This window comes from Marmota monax, unplaced genomic scaffold (genome assembly GCF_021218885.2).
Source record: "Marmota monax isolate L192 unplaced genomic scaffold, Marmota_monax_Labrador192_F-V1.1 WCK01_AAM20220418_F8-fsc00097, whole genome shotgun sequence".
In the NCBI taxonomy this organism is placed as follows: domain Eukaryota; kingdom Metazoa; phylum Chordata; class Mammalia; order Rodentia; family Sciuridae; genus Marmota; species Marmota monax.
Genome location: NW_026694162.1, coordinates 5,808,134 through 5,832,300, shown reverse-complemented (window position 1 = coordinate 5,832,300; position 24,167 = coordinate 5,808,134). Strand labels below are relative to the sequence as shown.

Here is a 24,167-nt window from a genome sequence, read left to right as displayed (position 1 = left end):
TATGGGGGAACCAGAACATGGTTCCCTGTTAAAATAATACATTTGAGGAAATGTTTCTCCAGCTATCACTGTAACTGATCAAGCATGTGACATTGTTCTTTTACAAGATATATAGTTCCTAACACTCATGCAGAGAAGACCGGATCGAGGACCTTACCTGTGCAATATGTTGTGTAGGGTGCCAGTGATCCAGTTGATTGCCTGTGACAAGCAGAGACAAAGAGCCCACACAGACATACATATTCAGTGTCTTGAGTTTTCTTTCAAAGAAAGTATTTCACACGTCATGTACAAATTAAACACAAAGTCCAATAAGAGTCCTTTATTGCCACTGAAAAGGGGGGAAATGATTTACAATCTCATAACCAAAAGCAAGAACAGAGCCCTAGGGCAATTTGTTTCTGCAAATGCCATAGTCCCACGCGTTCCTGCCAGTTGATGGTGCATCCCAGTCACTGAGTCCCAAGACAAAGGTTGAACAAGGTCATGAGGTTGTGATTATCCACCCTGGAAGAAGCCTCTTTTGTTCCCAGATGCCGGAAGTGCTACAGCTCTCCTGCTTGGTCAGTAGATACAACACAGCTGAATACGAGGGGCTCAGGACTCTAAATAGTGCAAACACTTAAAAAATATACATTCCAACCTCCTTGCTTCTACTGGCAAACAGAGCCTCAAAAACTCCACCTAACTGGAATATGAGTGTGCTCAGCCTCCCAACTTGATCCAATGAGGTGCAAATGGGGAGCATGGAGGTGATTTAAATGGCACCCGTCCCAACAACAATACAAATAAATGTTTAAAAAAAAAAAACATGAGGCTATGTTAGATAAATACACAAAACAGAGCCTGGAGTGGAGACACAGCTTGGGAGATAAGTCCCAAGTGTAGCGTGAGCATCTGCAGAGCGCGTGCTGAACACGTTCTTCTCAGGGACCATGGTGGACCCCTCCAGGTGAGACAGGGACAGATGCTTCCAAAAAAGACCTGGCAGCAAATACCTTAGGTCCTGGAAGTTTCAGAAGAATAAGAGAACAGAACAGAATGAGGAATGGTCTGCTGGACCCAGAAAACTCAAAGAGTGTGGGCTGCCAGGCAGGCCACACTCTGCAGTTGTTCCATGCCCGTGGGCCAGGCTCAGTACCAGACAGTAAGAGCTACAAGAGGTGGGCCAACCCAGCCTCACCTCTCAGGAAGCAGACTCCAAAAAAACAGCTAGACAGACAGACAGACAAGCAGTATAGTTGGGTAAGTGCTAAGTTAAGCTTAACATTAGGCCCTAGCAATTTAAGAAACACCAGTGACTGCAGTTTCTTTTCCCCCCACCCCTTGGTGCCGGGGATTGAACTCAGGGGCTCATGCATGCTAGGCAAGCACTCTACTGAGCAACATCCCAGCCCAGTTGCATTTAAATTTAACAGTTTCCCTTGAATATGGTATAAAAATGGAGGCCCATCTACCTGGAGCTCCTGAAAATCTGTTTGAGGAGGGGAGAAACAAAGGGAAGACAGCAACAGGTACAGATTGTGTGTGAGACTGAATGAAGTACAGAACATAACATTTCATCACGGTGGACAACAAAAAGCAAGTCAGATATTTGAAAAATGATCTTATAAAAATATCTACATTAAAATTTTAGCCTGAAAGCTATAGCTTCAATTTTATAAAAAGACAATCTTTGAAAGGATCTGGCTCAGAAATATACAAACATTACACAACAGATACCAAAGTAAGACAGCTCAGAAAGCATCTGAGGGGATATTGCAACTGGCTTGTCATGAAATAGAATTAAGTATTCTTATTGCATAGCAGAAAATGAGGTCACTTCATTTGCATAATACTGCAACTTTTGAGATGAAGAGATGCCATTGGGTACTTAAGAGAAATAACTTTGGAATTCACAAGCTGATTTCTACACTGTCCAAATCAGTATCCAAGTGGCGTCTAAGCTGCTTCTAACCTTGGGCCTCAATTCCATTTCCCCACCGCAATCAGATTCCAGATATGCCACTGGCAAAGCCGCTTTTGCAAGCAGTAGTGGCCACCCCAATGGGGGTGGGAAGGGGGAGATGTCACGTACCATGTGACCTGCACTGACTTAAAGTCAGTCTGATGTATCCACTGTGGGGAAAGAATAATACCTGGGGATAAAGAGACAGCAGTTTCAGGATGGCATCTGTGGGCAGCCACAGAAGAGTGGCTTTTTGGTAGTGACATGCCAGTGTCCTAGTCCCCATGAGAAAGGATGCATGAGGATGAAATAAACACGCCTCAGCAGCACTGCCAGCAGGGACAGTGCCTCCTAGGCAGGGAGATGCCAGGTGGGGCCAACAGCGAAAACCCAAAGGCAGAAAACACAGCTGACTAGCTTTCAGGGGAGGGATCTTTCTGGGAAGATGACACACAAAAACTAGCCTTCCCCATGTAAGCACAAATGTCTAGCTTCTTGGTGGTGGGAGAGGGGATGGGAATTCGCCTCTCTTCTGATTGGAGGGCTTGTGTGAACAGCATACCTCAACCTCATTCTTACTACATGTACCGTCCCCCAAACAAGTGCTAGAACTTCTTTGGAGAGAAAGGAAGGACATTTGGAATAAAAAGCTTATTCTATCAACTTCCAACCCAGGGATAGGCAGAGCTCTGAAAATCACAGCCATCCCTGCTGTGAGACAAATCCCTACTGGGTAAGACCAGAGCACCTAACTCAAGCATGCCTTGATTCCTCCAGAAACATCTTCTAGTTCCACCCAAGCTGTACTAAAATATCCTCTTACCAAGGCTATAAAATCTCCTGGGTACCTTGATGCTCTCCAAACATCTCACTGAAATAACACTTGCTAAATACTGGGAAGAGAAATTTCAACTACAGGAGTGTTGTACAGGAGTGCACAATAAATATACTACCTGGACATCAGGAAAGGTTAACCCAGCTCCTAAAGTGTGAGACTATTCAAGACACAAAACGTCAATGTCATAATTCCAACATGAATAGTTTTCTAGCTTGGAAACTGCATGGCTTCAAGGTTTTGTTTTGTTTTTTAGTACAAATGACCCCCTGCACCCTCAAATATGCCACTCCAGATGCTTGAAATTCTATCATTGATAATTCTGACCAATGACTTAGCAAAGCTCTCATCAAACTCCTCTTTTAAAATGCAAGTGTCCTGGGAAGAAATCTCAAATCTAGGGTCCACTGCCATCTCCCGCCTCACAAGGGAAGCAAAGAGGGAAGGTGTCCTGAAGGCTGAGGCACAAACCCTGAATTGGAAGGAGAGCACAAGAAAAGGGAGACAAGCATGAGACAGACCTGACCCTTGTCACAAAGTCCAAGGGCTGACACCAGTGGGTATACTCCTTGAAGTCCTTCATGGCCATCCGAATCATATGACCCCAGCCAACACAGGGACAGAACTATCTCTGGGTTTGATGGAAGGGTGACCTGTTACTTATCCTCCAAATCAGAACACTTGTCAGTATAATTTGGTGCTGTGAATAATGAGACCCAAATGATAAGTATACATGGGGGCTGTCCTGTCCTGGGAAACCCAGAAGTCAGACCCCTTTCTGAGACCACTGTGGGCAGGGATTGAATCCTTACCACTTTGGTTTTTTGTTTTTGTTTTTGTTTTTTTCTTATATATTTTTTTCTCCAGTGTGCTACCTGGGCTTCTCTGAAGAATTTGTTTTCCCTATGGAAGAGACACAAAATCTTCCAAACCCAGAATCCATGACATCAAAGATCAGAGGCCCAGATATGAAGACTAGGCCATTCTCACCTTCCCAGAGGAGAGCCTGAGGAAGAATGTCTGGCGAGGAGCACAGATTCTGTTTGCTCCCTGGCCTGGTACCCAGAGGACATGGCAGCTTCAAGAAAGGCCCAGAGCTACAGTAGTCAAGTCACCTGTACAGGTACGGTCAGAGGACTGCCCTGCCCTGGCCGATTACTCCTAGACATGCCCAGCCTATCCAAGTGGATCCCCAGAAGACAGCAGCTATGGCAATCTTGGGGTTTCCATGGGACAAATCCAGAAGAGAGGTTTCTGTGATTTTGAGTTTTAGCATGGTGAAGGGATCAGTAGTAAAGAAATCCAGTGGGACGATCACACATCACACATCCCCACACCCCAGCCGAGAGAAACACCATGTTTTACACACACACACACACACACACACACACACACACACACACGGTTCTCTGTTGTCCCTGTAGAAACAAGAAAAAAAGCCCAAAGGTGCTGCTGAGGCTGTCAGGAACTCCGCTGCTCAGGGTAGAGGCCAAAGCACCTTGGGGGAGAGGGAGCTGGGTCACCCGAGTCCACGCTGCGAGAGGCTGCACCGGTGGGAGAGGGTGCTGCTCACACCACCTCGGACCCTCCCAGTGAGTTGAATCCAGTCGTTACGGTCCCACGGCTCCCAGTCACAGGCAGCACCTGCTCCTTCCTCCGTCTCTTAGCAGTGGGAGTTTGGGTCACAAGGACTTGTGGATCACAGCAACACCTAACATGAAAGGGGAAGAAAGTGATCACCTTAGCTTCTCCAAAGTTATTCAGAGTCCCAGGGAAGACAGCCTAAGTCACAGCTGAGGGAAATAGGTACACTTTTTATCCAAATATTAAAGGGTTTGTGAACCTGGGCTCCCAGCACTCAGCTATTTCCCACTCTAACACCCAAGTCCCGGCAAGACATTTAAACCCACGAGCACAGTCCCTCAAACACTGCAGGTGGGTGGACTCATCCTACACCATCACAAAGATCATCCAGATCTGAGACATCTCAGCTAATCTGCAGGCAGCACCCTCATTGAGAATGCAGAGGCCCTGCACAGCTCTGTGTCTGTGTCACCACAGAGAAGTGATTTGTGTCTGATTTAGAAGACACTGAAATGAACTAGGAAGAACAGAAGACTGACTAAATGGAAGTAAAAAAAATACTGAATGTAACCCTAGCTCTGCCACCTATCATCCTGCACTGTGGCCTTAAGCCAAGTCCAGTCACCTCCTCACACCCAGTTCCCACACTATTTAATGTCATCTTACCAAGAGGCTCTTCCAGTGCTAAATTCTTTAAATTCTTTCAGCACCTAACGTGGTAAAAGGTGAAAGAGTACAACTTGGTGAATCCATGTGTGACCTACAATCTCACCGTAGTAGACTGACGCTACATGAAAGACACTGTAGACCAAGTCCTCTGCCACAGACACCAGCTAGTTACATGCTTAGATTCCCAGACTACTCTGCAGCTGGAAGTGCCAGGTGGTCCAGTTGAGGCCAATGACATTGTAAATGCAAGTCAGCCAGTGTTGCAGCCTGGACTTGTCCTCATCCTTCCTGGGATGCTTATGCAAGGTCAAGCTATGAGAAAGCTGGCAAAAGAAAATGGAGGGAGATACCTGGTTCTTCAGTGACAGACTGGGTCACCAGTGAAACTGTGGATTTCTTCCTACCTGAGACAAATACACTTCCTTTCTTATACAAGCAACAGTCTGTCAGTTTTTCTGGCACCTGCTGCTAAATAAAATGCTAACTTAAACAGTGTCTACAGGTAAGATGGTTATGGGGGGCTTGTTTTAACATATTCTCACAACTGTAAATGTTCTGGTTGAAGAGAACATTGCTAAAAGAAAGCCCAGGATACCCCATAAGAGAGATTCTGCCAAAACATCCTTTCCTGGATAACGGTGACAACAAACATGCGTGGAAGCAGAGAATCCTGAGTCTGGAAAAAGGCATGCCATATGACCTTGACAACATCTCACCTCCACCCTGGACAACTCTTTCATAAGGTAGTTTTTGTTTTTTGATTTGATTTTTTTTTTTTTTGTACCAAGGATTGAACCTAGGGACACTTAAACACTGAGCACATTCTCAGCCCTTTTTATATTTTATTTAGAGACAGGGTCTTGCTGAGTTGCTTTACAGCCTCACTAAGCTGCTGAGGCTGGCTTTGAACTTATAATCCTCCTACCTCAGCCTCCCAAGCTGCTGGGATTACAGGCAGGCCCACCACACCCAGCAGGTAACATTTTTTAAAGCAGGCTCCTGTATTGCTTTTTTTATATAAGCATTCTCTTTTGATTATAAAAGTAATATATTCTCATTATGGAAAATCTAGAACACAAAGAAAAAAATCTTTCAGCCTTTCACACAAAAACAACTGCCACTATCTTTTTGGATTATTTCTTAGCTTCTAATTTGCATAGTGATTATTTCTTAGCTTCACATTTGTTTACTGAGAGGTGTTCGGTGCCAGGCAGGCGCTGTGCAAAGCACTGTACACATATTATCCCATTTCATTCTCACAACAGCCCTCAGAGGCTCAGTGTAGTTTTGTTCCCATTTTACAAGTGATACAACAGAGGCTAAGTCAGACTGAATACCTGGTCCAGAGAAGGGCTAGCGGCAGAGCCAGGATTCAAGTTCAGATTTGACTCCATTATCCATTCCCAGACGCAGTACCTGTTCAAGCCCACCACTGCCCCAAGGCAGAGCTACAGGACTGAACAGGGTACACACTGCCCAGCCCCCTTTAACTGAACTCCTGTCACAAATATTTTCTCATGACATTAAAAATACACTTCTGAAAAAATAGCCCAAAGATTAAGTATTTTCCTTATGAAAGACATTAAGTAGTTCTTGGTTTTTCGCTAAATAATTAACACTCCAATAAATAACTCTCTGAATCTTTACTTTTCTGAGAATGTCCCCAGACTTTAAGACTCAATGGGGCAATGGGATTGAACACAAAATTACATCCTTGTTTGTCTGCTTCCCACCTACATCTGGTGTAGGTAGAGAGTGAAAACAGGCACATGAAATATTCAGTACATGTAGGAAATTCTTACCAGCCATAGTGAAGCCCTCCCCTCTCATTAAGGCACATTTGGAGCCAAGGGGAGATCCCACCAGTGTTTCAACGTCTTATCCTAGAAAACAGCCTGCTCATCTCTCTACAATTTAAGAAAGTGATGGTGCTGATTTTCATAATTAGCCATTGGAACAGAATCGCTCTAGGAACAAAATGCTTCTAAAATCTTTCCTATTTAGCTAAAACAAAACAACAACAAAAAAACATAATTTTTTCTCATAAGGTGAGAAAAAACCCTACAAGAGGAAAAAAGTGAAAGAAGTTCATTGCAATAGGAGCCTTGTGCTGAAAGAATGTGATAAAACCCTTTGGAGCCTGCCTGATACCAATGGAGTCCAGATGAGGACTAAATGAGAAAATGTTTATAAATATTCAGGATGAATATCTGGTACATTGTGTGTGCTCAATAAGTAAGTGTCTGGCCTAACTATTCCAGTTTCTGGAGACCAGATTCAGGAGCTGGGCTACATCGTGGCTATACATTTGCTTGCCTCCCCAAAGAACCTGGACTTTTACAATATCAACCCTGATGTCGCCCCAGCCCCTGTACCTTAGCAAACCCCACACACACTCCACAAAAAATAGGTAGACTCCACTTCAGCCTACCATTATTCCTACTGACCTCTTACCCCAATCCTGAGCCAGGGTAGTATAAGGGGTATAGCTTAGAAGTCAAACCCAAGACTGAATTCTGACTTTGCCATATGTTAGTTTTGTGGCCTTTGCCAAGTTAAACTCTCAAAGCTCGGTTTTATTATCTGTAAAATGGAAGGACACAGTCCCATTCAGCCTTAGGGTGGATGGAAAAGAAGAGGGTAAATGTGTACACTGTACCTAACACACCCTCCATGGCACAGAGAGGGGCTCCCAGCAAAGGGCAGTTCTTTGTGTCATTGTGACCCACTGTTAAGGATTGATGGAGGCCATCTCCTCCAGGTGGAGGTCCCGAACCTGCCAATTCTCAATTTATTACCCTGTCAGGTAATAAAAATGTACAGGGCATTCCACTCATAACTTGTGTGTACTTCATCTTGTATTTCCCCTGTTCTGTACAGATAGGGCTTATCTTTCCAACTCAACTTCCAGAGAGCAAGAACTGTACTTGTGCCACCTGGGAGCCTGGTACAAAATAAGCCAGGAATGGCAATGAAACTCGAAAGTGTTTTGTGGCAGCGCAGATCATTTGGAAGAAGCTCCCTGAAACACTACAATAAGAATGCTAAAGCTACATTCAGGTTCACAAGGGACAGGCTAATTATCAGCATCTTTCCTGGGCACAGAGTGAAAGAGTGGTAACAATGTGACAATTACCTGCCACCCCAGGAGGAGGCACTCAGTCCCAAGTTAAGCAAGCTCACATCTCCTCCTCCCCTCCCCAGCCCAGGCGGGTGGAGCTGGAACACAGACCTGCATAGCTCCGGCCAGTACTCATGTTGGTTGGTAGCAGTGTCCACTTGTCCGTGACAGGATTGTAGTACTCCACTGAAGCCAGGTTGCAGGATCCATCGTCTCCTCCAACCACATACAGGAGCCCATTCACTGCACAGACCCCTGGGAGTCAAACAGAAGTCACCGGAGACATTAGGGCACCAGAGACCTGGATCTGCAGCAGATGCGTGCTGGCTGCCCTGGAGGCTCATTCCCTCACACATGGTGGGACCACGGAGATCCAGCTCTGCAGGTCTGGGTTTGCTCAGAGGCGGCACATGCTGCCAACAGCCACTCCTAGGCTCTGAGGATCCCCTATCCTAACAGTTATTTCTCTCACTACCACACAGTCCCTCAGATGTTCCCTCCATCCCTTCTGATAGAGCATTGTGAGTTCTCTCAATGAATACTGAGCACCCAGCACATAGATCTCCCAGCCCCGCAAGCTGGAGAACAAAACAGTTGAGTGATTTTGTACACGCTACTAATTCTCTGCTTGTAAGCCTTCCCCTGTGTGGTGCTAATAGCAGTGTCTATAACCCCTTCACAAGACAGGGTTCTAAACTCACACACCATTCCCAGGGTTCAGGCTCCCCTCCTATCCTTAATGGGATTACTTAATGGGATTAGATTACTCCTAATCTCAGAGTAAGCCAGTTGCGGGGCAAGGTCTCAAGAAGTGGGGACTAAAGATTAAGAACGTATAACTAAGATGATGCCCTAAAAAGTAGTGTTGGTATCAGCGTTGGTGAGGATACTCTCAAATATTAGTGAGAGAATAAAATGGACCACCTTCCTGAATGCACATGTGCTCCCTCTGACTCAAAATTCCACTTTTCACCTTTTATTATAAGAATAATTTTAAATATATGCATTGATTTAACTACAAGAACCATTTACAATAACCAAACTACTACTTAGACTCTAAGACAAGAAAATAATGTAAACAAATTCAGTGTATCATAGGATGTTGATGAAAGATGGTGAAGGGAGCTTTTAAAAGCAGTTATAAAACAGTGTTATAGTGTGACTCCATATTTGTTATTAACAGAAATATCTATATGTGAATATTTGCATATACTCCTGTTTACATTTAAACTTTTTCTCAGATTTCAGATCCTGCCTTAGGGTCTGTAATTCCCTGCTCATGTGGCTTAAGGTCAAATGCCAAGTTAAATCACAGCAGACTCAGGCAATGAGTAAATCAGTAAACTTCCCCTCCGTTTATACTTCCAACAAGTCAGCCACAAATGGGTTTAGCAAACAGGTAATATGAGAATGAAGGTAATAATTCTGCCTGAAAAAAACCTGTTTGTCTTTCCAGCCTGGGAGGGTGGGCTCAGCTGATGCTTTCCCAAAGCACAGAGGCGTGACCAAAAGGACAAAACTCCAAAAGGAAATAGCTTGACAGGACTCTCAGGCTCCGGGAGATACACATCTAAACCCCCTAGGGAAGGAACAGGGGAAGGGAAAGAAAGGACAGGAGACACAGGAAGTACAAAGAAGGGAATAAAGGAAGAGGTTCTCCTGGAGAACAGTCAAGGGTCCAGCTCTCCATGTAAGGAAGGAGACTGGATTCAGGTAAAAGTGGGAGTCGCCTAGCCAGGCAAAAGCAATGAAGGGACGGGGCCAAGTGCTTGTCTGGCCCATGTCCACACAGTGCTGCACTTAAGCCATTGGGCAGGGGCACTGGTGACAGTCAGAGGTTTTTTTCTGGGTCTGTGTCAAACTGCATGCAGTAAAATAATCACCTTTCATGGGGGGACGAGGGGGATGACGACCCTTGTGCATCTAAATGCAGAGACCTGTGGCAAGTATTTTGTGTCCTGAGCTCTCCCCGCCCCTCACCTAGAGCCTGCCCAGCAGATGGATACTCCCTCCCTATTCAGTGTTCAAGCTCAGCTTGAGATGCTGAGAATCTCTCCCCTCTTCCTCTCATGGAGAACTGTTACGTGCAGAGCGAAGAGGCCCAGGACTCCCACGTCCCATTACCTGCATTGCGTCGGCACATGTTCATGTCCGCCACCTGCTTCCAGGTGTTTGTTCCAGGATCGTAAACTTCAACACTCTTCCTCACCAAGGGCCCATCATGACCGCCTGTGGCATACAGCTGTCCGCTGAGCACCCCAACCCCTGAAAGGCAGAGCGGTGTCCCGGCCTTAGGCTGGCTACAGGAACCAGACACCATGAGGCCTGATGTCCAGCCCCAGATGGTCACCACCAGCAGGTGACTTGGGGAGTGCTGTTTTATCTCCCTGGACTTCAGTGTTCTCATCTGTAAAATAGATACAATGATACCCTTCCCGCCTCCTCAAGAGATTGCCAAAGTGGAAATGTTGAAATATACGGCAAATATGACCCCATTCCTGTTTTAAAAACATAAATATATGCATATTCATATGTGGTAGGTAAAAAGCAAAAAAAAAAAAAAAGACTGAAATTCACCCAAACATTCAAAGTAGTTATTTCTGGGGAGTAAAATCACATTTCTTTCTTTTTTGCCTACCTATAATGCCTTGCCTTCCAAAACTGTTGCATTACTCAGCATTGTAATAATCGAGTCAAAGGGTTAAAAATTGAAACTAGCCATGCAGTAAGTGTGCTAAGATCATTACCAAAGAGACCTCCCTCAAAGTCTTGAGCGGAAGCTGTTTTTCTGCCCACTTCTCTCCTGGATGCCAGAGGGCATTAGACCAGGCACTGAGCTGGCCAGCCTGAGGCATCATTTACAAGCTTCAGTGCAGCCTTTTAAAATCCTTTAATACAAGTCAAGGAGACAAAAATCAATCAAGGAGGGTGGTGGCACCTAGAAAGAGCAACTGGCCTGGTGACTGGGACACCTGGGTTCTAGACCTGCCTCTAATTCCTTCATTGGGTGATCCTTCCCTTTCTGGGCCTCAGTTTTCCCATTTATGAAGGAAGGGGGATGGAATGGGTCAAAAATGCCTGTGGACTACTCCCCTCGGTGGACAGGCTGCATCTCCAACAGCTGGGGGATTTCTGAGAAGGTAGGTTCTAGGGCTTCACTCCCAGACACACACTGGTCAAGAGCCTGGAAAAGTTCCACGGGTAATTAGGATGTGCAGCCAGGTTTCAAATTCAAGAACTAAATTTGTAAAACACAAACTTCATATGGACAGAGAACTGTCTTGTCCTTGCCTTGTTCCCTGTGCCAGGTAGTTTAAGTCCTCAGCGGACATTTGAATGACAAAGTGTGTAAAATTCCCTTCAGCAATTAGGTTAGCAAACTAGTGGTTCCTAGCAATTGCCCTAAACTAACAGCAGATGGAGCTGTTGTTCCGGCGATGGCTAGCTAATGGATGCAGGCCTAGTAAGTCAACTGGGTTCCTAAGCTCTACCTTCCCTTCCTCCAAGGTGGGCAAGAACTGCTACCCCTGGAACCCTGAGATGGCCTCCTTTCCCCTAAATATCCTCTGGTTTTGCCCACAACCTGCTGAGGAAGGAAGCAGCCTTCCAGGCACTCATGGGCGGCCTGATCCATGAACTCAGATGCAGAGGTTTCCTGTATCTAGAGCCCAGCCTGGGTACCTCCAAGGGTCTCAGGCACCTGGAAGATAGGGCCTTTGGTCTCTGGGCCCTCAGCCACCAAAAAACACCCCTAAGACAAGTATGTGGGTTCCCAAGTAGGGGGTGAGACTTGCCAGGGGTGAGGCAGCCAGGGCGACAATAATCTGAGGAAAGAGTTCATTCCCTAAGTCAAGGTCACTGTGTCTCCTAGGGACAAAGGTATTGGGATGACATAATCCTGGGTCTTTTACCTAGGTTTAAAAGGCAGTATCAGGGCTTAGTAACATCCACTCAACAGTAACCTTCTACGCAGCTTACAGACAAAGGTTACTTCATCCACATGGATGAGCGTGAACTTTCAGAGGCAGGTGAGAAGTCCTAGTTTCAGCAGATTTGCCTCAGCACACTTTCCCCTGGGGAGCTTCCTCAGAACAGCCCAGCAGGTCAGTGTGCATAACCCGCTCTTTTGAGCTGTTCATACATGCGTGAGCCTTGTGCACCTGCTCTCATGCCTGGAGAACAGGAGAGGACTTCTAGGAAGTATAACGTATGGACACTAAAAAACCTAAGTTACTACAGGAGTTTTACGGAAGGGAAGAATCATGGGATCTGTGAGTTGAACTGGTCCTTAAGGAACATCTGCTCCAACCCACTCATTTCATATCTGAGAAACTGAAGATCAGAAATGGAGGAGGTCTTATCCAAGGTCACAGAGCAAGTTAGAACAGACCCAGCACTGAAGCCCAAGTTTCCTAACTGCCAGGCATCTGCTCTACACTCAGGAAGGGCTGACCTATCAGGATCAGCAGAGGCAAGCTCCTGAAAATAGCACTCCAAACAGGAACATACCAGAGCCAGAGCGGGTGGGGGAAGAGGGGAGAGAGAGGTGGAGGAGGGGTAACAGATGGTTACTTTGAGTTGTGGCTGGGAATCAGTAGCCACACACCAGAGGAACTGCATCCATGGACTCTGCCTACCCCCAGTCCTTTTCCTGGGGCCTCTAGGAACATGGAGAGACCAAGCAGGGAAAGAGGGACTACTGCCACAGCTCCTGAAACAGCCCAAAGGATCACAGAAGCACTAGTGGAAAACCACTTGGAAGTCATTCTCTTCCCATGTTGGAAGGGGGTAGATGTGAGGCAAAGAGGGGATGAGGGAGGGACACAGGTTTATTTCCAGATGTGAAGACTTCCAACCTCAAGACAGGGATTTCAGACAGGCAGGCTGGGCTGTGTCCACTAAAGTCTGGGCGCTTGTCCTACTACCTCACAGGAATGAGCCTCTCGTGATTAATCTAGGGGTTAAAAGACAACTCTGGAGAGAGAATTCCAACTTTGGCAATTACTAGTTTTATGACCTTGGACAAATTATTCAACCCTTAGTAGACTTACTTCCAAAATCTGGTAAGTGGAATCAATATTATCAATATTGTAATATAACCAATATTGTATCTGCCGTTCAGGGTTACGCTGATTAAATATAATACTGAGGCACAGAAAGGGCCTATTAGGACAGTGCCTGGTCCCTAGTAAGCCTTCACTTTGAGGAGATATAGACCCTCCATACAAACAGGGTGATGATAAAGAACATTATTTCTTCCACTCTCTAGCAAAAGGATCTCTGGGAAAGGTGCACTTACAAGCACTGTAGCTGCAAAGGTGCTAATGGGATTATATACAGTAGAAGGAAAAAAAGAAGAAAAGTAAACTAAAATGTAAGGTTATGTCACTGGGCTCCAGACCTGGCTGTGCGCCAAGCAGCCAGTCTGCACCCTGAGACTCCCCTACCTGCACCACTGCGGCGGGTGCTCATGTCAGCCACATACGTCCACTCGTTGGTCGCTGGGTTGTACTGCTCCACGGTGCTCAGACACTGGCGGGAGGCCCCATCATAACCCCCAACGGCATAAAGCTTCCCTGGAACAGACAAAGAGGATGAGGATGGTGCCAGGGACGCTAGCAGGGCACTGAAGCTTGGCTGACGCCCACCTTTAACCCATAGGGCACTCTTACTTTAGACTGCTGGGCCCCCTTCCTCCAGAAGAATGCAGGCTTATGTCCCCAGTAGGGGAAACCGTCTTCACATTTCTGCCTTCTACTTGCTCCTAAGTCCTGAGCTCTCTAGAAGCAATTCTGAACCTCGTTCTAAATAAGAACTCCAAAGACCCAGTTGAAGCTATGACTTGGCACCACCAGGCTCAACATATTCTTGCTGGTGAATTAGGTTAATGCTTCTCTAGAACAGAGCACCTGTACTGGATAGATGGAGAGCTGGAGGGCTCTCGGCTATTACCAGGCAGGCTAACCATCTGGCTAACGGCTTCCAATAACAGATGGGATAAATGTGGAAAAATCTTCTTCAGTGAGAGCCCAGACTCAAGCACATAGCCACTGTTTCTGTTTTTTCCGTATTTCCACAGGCAGAGCTTGTGTGTGGAGTGCTCTATGTAGATTCTGGACTGAGGTGGCTGGACTTTTGTGCAGACAAAGCTGGGAGCTCCAAGCCATGCATGAGGGCCCTGAAGCACCATCATCTATTTTTAAAATAAAAATACCACAAAGCCATTACCCAATAGCATCATTTCTTCCTGGGGCTGGGGACTAGGAGCAAGATGGGACAAAGGAGCAGAAAATTGGTATTCTAGCTGCTTGACAACAGAGATTTGAACCTTTTGGATTTAATATTTAGTCTTAGAATGCGATGGGACAGCCCTTTCTGTAGGGGAGAGGAAGTGACCCTACTTCACCTGATCTTGGGGGGCGGGGAGCATGAGTTACAGAACAAGGATGTTGAAAACCAGCTATAGGCTGAGTAAACACTACCAAATGCAAATCTTTTTGACAGGATTATTTAATCAATACATTTTGGGGGTCATTATATGCTTATATAAGAGTACAACAAAAATGAGAAAACCTGAAATAAATACTTGAAGTTAAATTTTTAGGCTCAAAACTATACCCTACCACCATGGTTACTGATGTATGTAAGAAATGTAAAATTATTCTTCTATTGTCACTGGGCCTGGTTTTGTTTTCTTCCCCCAGAGTCCTCTCCACTAACACTTCTGAAAAAAATAGACCTCTCCTGCGCCGTTCAGCCCTCACCAAAGTCAAAGCAAAAAAATCAAAACCAGAAACAAAACAAACAACAACAACAACAAAAAAAACAAAACAGGCCACCCACATGGTGTGGCTGGTTCAATGTGACCTTTCCTTAACACAACCCCACTCTGCTAGGGAGCTTCTGCCTACACTCTGATCCTAATACTCTCTTTTCCTGAGCAGAGATTCTTCCAAGAAGCCAGGAGAAACTATCCTAATTTCCTCTATGTTTTCTCAGTGTCCTTCAGACTCCACAGCGTGCAGGAGAGGATGCGAGGGAGGGGAGCAAACCAGACAATGCACAGAGCTGCGTTCCTGCCTCCACACCTAGACCCACTGCTGTCCCAGGTGACTCACAGCCCACGGAGCTTCACATTCAGGAGGGGAAAGAAAAGTGAGTTCCAATCTGTCCTCCACCTCCACAGGGCAGGCTCCAAGACAGCGCTTCTTCCACACACAGAACATGCTCACAAAAGCCTTTGTCAAGGGGAGTATTCTAAATTACTACCATTAAGGCACCTCCTCTAACCCCCACCAGCCATTCCAAACCTGCATCAGCTGAAAAAAATACCCACTCAAGGTTTCTCCTTGACTATTAACAGGGATTTGCTATTTTTAAGTCCTGGTCTATTGTTTCATATTCCTGGCTGAGGAACAAGGGGGGAATGGGAAGGTGGCTAGACAAAGCACTTAGATTTGGCAGAAAAATCAATTTCTGTTCCACCAAGAGGATGAGACTGCAAGAAACAATTTATCTTGGTAGGAGGAAAAAAAAAAATCCTTGTAGTCACTTAAGATAACTTGTTTTGTGTGTTAAAATAGTTTTAAATGAAAATTTAAACTATGCAAACCAGTACAGAAAAAGAATATTTCTATTATTGTCTAACTGCATATTCCACTCTGCCCAAAGCATGTGTACATGGGTGTGTTCTTGCTGTGTGCATGAGAGAGAGAGAGAGAGAGAGAGAGAGAGAGAGAGAGAGAGAGAGAACACACATCTGCATACACATCCAAGTGAACAAATCTTCCAGTTGTCCCCATGCATCAGGACAGGCTAATGGGCCAATGACATCCCATAAACTCTAGCCTTTTTGGTTCAAAAAATACTTTATGCCTTGGCACATTGAATTCACACATATTTGTAAAACTCCTACCCATTAGCACTTGTTAATGGTCTGAAGGAGCAGAGACAGCACAGCACAGTGGAAGAGCATTGGGCTGGAGCTGGGAGACAGGCTGAGGACTGGCTGTGCAGTTCCCTACCACCGCGATGTGCAGCTCATCCCTGAAACTCTTTGGGACTCAGTTTCTCCATCTGGAGAGAGTGGAGAAACTCTGAGTTCTGCCAATCTTCTTCAGAAGAGTTTTGGGAATAAAATGAGAGACGGATAATTTACAAACAACTGCACACTGTCTGGCCAGGCCCCCAGCCAGCCTCCTGCCTCACCCCGCACACTTCCAACTGCCCTGCGGAGAGAGTTGTCAGACCTGAGAAGAGGCTCTGCTTAATGTGCCATGTTTATACATGTGAGAAAAATGTTCAATAGGGGGTGGGGTTGTGGCTCAGTGGTAGAGTACTTGTCTAACAAGTATGAGGTGCTGGGTTCAATCTTCAGCACCACATTTTAATAAATGAAGTCCCATGAACAACTAACAAAATATTTTTTAAAAATTAATCCACCACAGTGGGGACTCTGGGTTCCTACTCTCAGCAGAGCTGTTGACAAGTGGACAGAGACAGGATGGCATTTCCTCTGGGCTCTTCCTGTTTTCCCCAACCCAATCAAACACCTCTCAGCCCTGGGCTAAAGCTTCACCTCCCTCATCTCAACCACCCTCTTCTGTTAAATCAGGAACAATGGCTCCTAATTCAGCAGTGATCTGAAAAAACGGAGCCATGTTAGAGCATCGAGCATGAGGCCAGACCCAGCACAAGGTCTGGGGGCCAGGGTAGGGCTGGCCACCCACTGCTGCCTCCTTACCCTCCACAACGCCCACACCCACACTGCTGCGCCGCGTGTTCATCGGGGCCACAAAGAACCACTCGTTGGTCTTGTAGCTGTAGGCTTCCACCGACGCCAGGCCTGGGAGACAAGAGACTCGTGAGATTCTGCGGCACCAGGCCTCCGCTGACAGTGGGGAGTCCAAACCTGGGGGCTGCAGACCTGCATGCATGGCCTGGTGCCACCTCTGCCTCTCTATGTGGCCCTTGACAACTCCCTGAAACACATCTGTAGTGGCCACCTGAGGGGACACTAAGACTTGACTCAGAGGACGGGTTATGAGTGGACGGGGGTGTGCCTGAGCTGTTCTGCCAAGGTAAATAAGTCACTGAACTCACAGAAAGGAATGCTTTGATTCCAAGCAGAGACGTGAGGCTGCCTCATCGAGCCCCTGTTCCAACTCCCTTTTCCCTGGTCTTCCTCTGCCTCTGGAGCTAGAAAGTTAAACACTTGCCTTTGAAGATTCCCTTGCAGCTAGGGGTGACCAAGTCAATGATATCTAAGTAGAAATCTCATTGGGATTTCTGAAATAACCTTTACTTTTCAGAGATAGGTGCCACTCTTTCTTGCTTTTGTTACCTGGAACACAAATGTATTGGCTGGAAATAGAACAGCCACATTGTGATTAGAAGGAAAAGGCCCAGAGAATCTTAGGAACTTGGCCCCAATTTCCTTGAGCAATTAGATCAAGTCAGGAACTCCTTTTCTTGTTTTTCAAAAATAAAACAAAAATTCTTTATTTTAAAGCCATAGTATAGTTGGACTTTCTACTTAGAACCAAAAAAGCAGGTCCTAAATGAAGCAATGTACCGCTATCCCTTCTGCTCAATAAACATAGCCTCCAGAAAAGCTAAAGACCATGGAATTTGTGAAGCAACATGAAGAATGAGAAACATCACCAAATCGTGAAGACACAAATGAAACTTCAGAGAAGTAAAAAATATTGTGTTTTTATTTTTTCTTCCCTTGTGGCTGAAGAACACCATTTTATTTTAGTGAGTTGGTGTCTACAGAGACATCTACCCAGCAGTATGAGTACAGATGAGATCTTCTCTCCAAGTCCATGTCTTCTAATGGTTCAGACTGAAATTTTTGAAGCAAGGTAAAATCCAGGAGCAAGGAGTCCACCTGTGGTGGCCCAGTCTAGGGAGGCTCAGTGGGGCAGTAGAAAGGGCAATGGACAAGCCTGGCTGCCAGTGTGGCCTGAGCCAGGCTTTGTCCCACTGCTGAGCCTTTGTTCCCTTATCTGTTCAGTAGAAGGTGCAGACTAGGGACACTTGAGTGTAGGCTCCTTCCCAGAGCCCTAGAGATCATACATGGAGAGTTTCATAGTCTGTATGAATATGTTCCTATTCTTTGGGGGCCTGGCTATGGCTCCAAAAGCTGGGTAAGGAAGGATGGTGCCGTAGTTTGGTTCCTATTGCCCCCAAAGGCCCATTGTTGAAGGCTTGGTCCCTGGATCAGTGATATACGATACCTTCAGCAGAAGGGGCCTTGAAGGAGGTCTCCAGGTCACTAGGAGTGTGCCCTTGATGGCAGTGTGGGTCCCACTTCCTGTTCCCTTTTGCTGCCTGGTGATGAGGCGGGCAGGTTTGCTTGGCCATGTGCTCCCTCCATGAGGTGCTGCCTCACCACAGGCCTAAAGCAAAGGGTGACCTGAGCAGGGACTTGACCTTCAAAACCATAAGCCAAAATAAATCTTCTCCTTATAACTATCCCAGAGGAAAGCTGAGTAACACAGATGTGTGTGTTGCTGGGGCAGTGCTGCAGAAGGACAGATGTCAGCCCAGCAACTGGCTGGACAAAATGAGGCTGCATGGAGGATGTACCCAGGTGGGGATGGGGAGGGAATAGGTCCTGGACCTACCAGTACTGCCATCGAAACCTCCCACCGCGTACAGCAGGTCATTGAGCACGGCCGCACCCAGTGTGCTCCGGCGCTCCTGCATGCTGGCAATGGACGTCCACTGGTCCTTCACACTGTCATACACGTCCACAGTCCGCACCCGCAGGGAGCCATTAAACCCACCCACAGCATACACGTGGCCGGCCATGAACACCACACCTGAGGCACAGGAAACCAAGGCACGAAGGTTAGGTCAGGTGGCTGGCTGAGCATGTTGATGCATGATTACGTGGGAGCAGGCAGGCAACACATAACTCACCACAGAAGACGATCTCCGACTACAGACACCTGGGGGTCACTATGGCGCTCACTGGATTTCTTTTCCCATTTGTTTTTCTAATTTTACTTGATTCAAGCAAATGCCTGAATTTGTTTACTCTCCCAACCACGAAAGAACTGACCACAGAAGGGATAGCCCGAAACCAAGCAGGTAGGGAAGGCAAGGGAGCCTGAAACACACAGGTGTCTGAAGAACTAAGGAGCACTGCATGACTTCCAACACAGGGCACTAATCAGCCAGGAAAACGCAGCTGCTGGACTGGGGGACTCACCGGCTCTGCATCTCCTGGATGGAAGCTCTGCAATCTGATCCCACCGGTCCTCCTCAAAATCATAGCACTCCACGCTGCGGATTGCCTTGGGTGCTTGGCCACCAACCACAATCATCACCTCCAGAAAGACAAGGGGACATTAGCTGGATCTTCCTAACACCAGATTAATGGGTGATCTATCCCTGGTTCTTCTACATGCTTAGTGCCCAGGGGCTATGCGTTATCTGAGCTCCCAGTTTCCAGAGGTACATATGTGAAGATGCTGCCACTAGTCACCAACATATATGAATATTAAAGAAAAAGCTAACAAGCCTCTTCCTACAGAAACACAACCATAAGTTCTACAGTTCCAAAATACCCTAGTTGGGGTAATGGTGGGGGTACATTAAGCTTAAGCATCCTCCGCAATCTCAGTACCCTGGAGGACTGGGATGGGAAGTTCAATTTTACAGTGAAACAAACTTGAATATATTTTAGAAGAGTGCAGAATTTGGATGCATTAAGAAAAAATTATTATTTAAAAGTATTTCTAAATGTCTAGCCTGCAGGGCACACTCATTGCAGTATAGAAAAAAATATTTATACAATAGTATATATGTGATGGTTATCACAAAACTTATTTAACTGATGATGCTTTGAAAAATGGCACTAACAGTGGCTATTTCCACAGGTACAGCAGTCACTATCACTGTCGGGCAGTGTTAAGTGTGTCGTCATTCACTTGTCACCCTGACCCTGTGATACAGACATTATCATCCACATTGACAGATGAGGGGAGTAAGCTCAGAGAACAAGGCCCAAGGTCACACATGTAGGGGTGGCAGAAGAGAGGCTAAAACTGCAGGCAACCTGACACAGGCCTGAGGCTGGCCCTACCCCTCCTGTTCTGAAGAGTAGGTCCGTAGTCCATGAAAACACAGGTCATTGCATCTGTTTGTCAAAATGTAGGTCACATTTCATTAGTGGGTTATGAAATCAATTCAGTGGGTTACAACTAGTGTACTTTTGTAAACAGGACAGAAAATACCATAGCAAGGATGCTATTTCATGAAATAGCCAGGACACCTGTGTGTCCTCCAGATGGCATTTCCTACTGCAGGACTTGGTCAAAAAAAGGAAAGCCATCGCTAAACTGTGGAACCAACCTAGATGCCCTTCAACTGATGAATGGATAAAGAAAATTTGGTATGTATACACAATGGAATACTATTAAGCATTAAAAGAAAATAAAATCATGGCATTTGAAGGTAAATGGATGGAGTTGGAGAATATAATGCTAAGTGAAGCTAGCCAATCTAAAAAAAAAAAAAAAAAAAAATGCCGAATGTTTTCTCAGATATAAGGATGCTGATTTATAATGGGGTTGGGGGGTAGCATGGGTGGATTAGATGAACTCTAGATAGAGCAAGCGGAAGGAGGGGGAGGGAGGGAGAATGGGGGTAGGAAAGAGGGTGGAATGAGATGGATATCATTACCATAAGTACATGTATGAAGACATGAATGGTGTGACTAAGTTGTGTACAACCAGAATTATGAAAAATTGTGCTCCATATGTGTAATATGAATTGTAATATATTCTGCTGTCATATATAACAAATCAGAATAAAAGTAATAAAGGAAAGCCATCACTCTGACTGCATTCATTAACAGAACTGCAGTGCATACCTATCTGTGGCACATCCCCATTATTGAGACTCTTGTCACATGCCACCACTAAATAAGAATTAAAATACCAGAGCTAACTGTAGTTTACACATTTTAATAACTGGGCACATTCACACTGTTACTGTATGACACAGTACACTCAATTGCACCCCAATACACTTTCCTGAGCAGAGAGAAAAGGGTAGAGGCCACAGGCAGCCAACACAAGCCACAGGATTGTTTCCTGCAACCTGTCTTATTCACCCAATGGTTCCCAAAATTCAGTGTGCATCAGGTTCACCTGAAGGGCTGTGAAAACACAAACTGTGGTCCCCCACTCAGAATTTCTGATTTAGCAGGTCTAGAGTAGGGTTGAGAATATGAATTTATAACAAACTCCCAGGTGATGCTGCTGCTCTGTTCTAGCTTTCATACTTGGAGAACCACTTTTTTAACTCATGGCCTGTAGGAATTTCATAATGATGCTAATGGTATGCCATCAACAATTTTTGCCATTACTAATAATCATAGTGCTTTTTACTTCCCCACAATGTACTCTGGGGGAGAGGACAGAGCATCAAAACCTGCATGAGCACACAGGAGCACAACTCTCAGATGGACATTATCTACCATAAGGGGAAGCAAAACCAGATCAGACAACCATTGCCCAAGATCAACCATTTATGCCCCAAGATGCCAGATTAGGCTCATGCACTGCTCACATGGTGACTGCTGATCACTAGAGTTAGCCCACCAAATTTGAGTCATTCAAAGCTCAGAAATCAGTTCTAACTTCTAAAGCATTCCACAGGAACTCAGGACATAGGTCAGGCTTAAACTACTACTGCTTCCAGGCAGGCTTTCCTGCATGCTTCAACTCAGAAGGTCCCACTGCTCTGTGTCAAGAGCAGCCTTTTTCAGAGAAAAGCTGGATTCTTCCCATCTGTGATTCTTTGCTTACATAGGCAGCCATAAGCAGGTCCAGGGTATACTAATGAACACAGCCTCTCAGCAAACTTCAGGTTATGCCCAACGTACTCCTCCAGAGCAGAAAGACTAGTCCTATGTTCATAAGCATACCTAGAACTTGCATTGTCCTAAACTAAACTGAAGGCAAGATGTTGCAAGGATTTTCTTCGAAATCGAATTTCTGGAGTTGAGAGGGAATAAACCCAGATTTTAGTTTTCTCTCTGCAGGATGCCACCCCTCACTCTTGCATACAACATTCCGTCTACTTTAGATATTCTTCCTCTTTTTGATCCTTTTGCTTTAACACCTGCTTATCTTCCAGGTCTTAGTTTACATGTCTCTTCTTCAGAGAGGGCTTCTTTGACTCTGTGTCTGAGCTGCATGTCCCTCATGCTACCCTGTGTGCTCTGCTTTGTGCTGTGACCATTTAGTGATTTGTCTGTCTTCCCACCTAGACAGTAAACCCTACCAGGACAGAAAATCTGTCTGCATCAATCACCAAAATAATCCAAATAATGTCCTTATATTGCCAGGTAAAACTGAGGGCTCAGATGTTTCTTTGAAATTAAAAAATTAATGAATAAAAAGTAAATAGCAAGGAGTCAAATGAAAAAAAAATAATCAAATGAAAAAAATATAAAACTGGAATGTCACTTTGGTTAAGATGTGTTGGAACACTAGATTACAATTCTGGCAATATTGAGGAAAACAAATGATATAAAAAAAGGAAAAGTAAGAGATTTTCCCACCTTTGACTCAACCATCAGAACAAAGCATTACTTGTTCCTTGCACAAAGTATCAAGCTTCTTCTTTAAATTAAAAAAAAAAAAAAAAGGTAAAGCTTTCAAGAAACCTCACCATGTCCTAGAAACTGTCTCCTGCCAAGTGAGGGGGCACATTCATACTGGAGAAAATCCACCACTTGTGGAAGAACTTTCATTGTAACACAGAAACAATATTACAGAAATGGAAAGTTTCTCATGTTAAAATAAAACCTGAGTACAAGGACAAAAATAATACAGGACACATTTTCAAAATAAACTTGCCTCTGAGCTCACAAAAACACTAATGAGAAATGACTTTTAACATTCAAACCTTATATGATAGTCTGAAAAGAGGAACTGTAAAGGTTTTGGTAGGGTAGGATGGTCACTTCTGAGGGGGATGGTGGATCAAAGCAGCAAGGAGAAGCAAGCATACATTCTGCTTCTTTGCAGGTATAAGAAATCCAATTTTTATGGCAGTTATTGCAAGAAGCCATTTGTACAAGGAGCACAGTATCCCCCATTGTGGTGATCATGCAGAGTATAAAGAATAAATTTCCTATCTTGACTACTATAGAGAAGTTGTTTCCATAGATACCTGATCTTAAAAACCAAGTAGGCAAATATGAGTATTCCCAAAGTCTACATGTGTTACATCTCTGAAATTACAAACTTCTTGCTGCTTAAGACCACAGGCTGTTAGGGCAAGGACAGACTTAAACCATTTTCTCTGGGGAGCCCTCACCCAGGCCCAGGTAGTTCAACAGGGATATCCCTTTCTTTCCCCAACACTGATAAACCCCAGCTTACTAAAGACTTATGAGGTCTTCAACAAAGACAATGGAATCACATCAGCTTCTTTTATTGATCACTATTTTTTAAAAAGTGACAGGGTCTCACTATGTTGTCTAGGTTGGCCCCAAACTCTTGGGCTCTAGTTGTCCTCTGCCTCAGCCTTCCCAGGACTACAGTCTCCATCCATCACTCCTAGCAATGATTACTATTTTTTAACATTTTGTATAAGCATAATTGGTAATACAGGAATCCTAATAAGCCCAAGAACTGATTCTGGTCTAACAATGATGCTGGACTGAACATCATTTAATCACTCCTGAGGACTGCAATGTCCTCGGGGGGAGTCTTGCTAGTTGCCTCAGGATCCTGATCCCAGGTCTCCACTGTGTTAAAGGCTGCAGACATTCTGGTGCCTGGAAAGCTCTGGTTTGTAGAACATGAGTGGTTATTAGACATCTCTCAAAGAAAACACCCTCTCACTTCGGAAGGTAAAAGGGACATTTATTTTAGTGAGACCATGGAAAGACAACCTGATTTCTTAGAAAAGAAATTCCAGAATAACAAGTTTTTCATACATATATAATGTTCTTTTGCATAGATCATTCTAGTTCTACC

The 24,167-nt window shown here is 45.2% G+C and overlaps 1 protein-coding gene across 3 annotated transcripts in view; it reads right to left on the bottom strand.

The window, feature by feature from the left end:
- Positions 1–307: 307 nt before the first annotated feature.
- The window catches only part of Klhl3 (kelch like family member 3), a 108,018-nt gene continuing 84,158 nt past the window's right edge, over positions 308–24,167 (bottom strand). For all 3 annotated transcript variants that reach the window (XM_058585988.1, XM_046465828.2, XM_046465830.2), the window contains 7 exons: positions 19,379–19,496; positions 18,789–18,986; positions 16,901–17,002; positions 13,605–13,733; positions 10,282–10,422; positions 8,269–8,412; positions 308–4,494 (listed from right to left, as the gene is read on the bottom strand). In XM_058585988.1, coding sequence (XP_058441971.1) covers positions 4,466–4,494; positions 8,269–8,412; positions 10,282–10,422; positions 13,605–13,733; positions 16,901–17,002; positions 18,789–18,986; positions 19,379–19,496 — 861 coding nt within the window. In that variant the 3' untranslated portion in view covers positions 308–4,465. The remainder of the gene's footprint in view (positions 4,495–8,268; positions 8,413–10,281; positions 10,423–13,604; positions 13,734–16,900; positions 17,003–18,788; positions 18,987–19,378; positions 19,497–24,167) is intronic.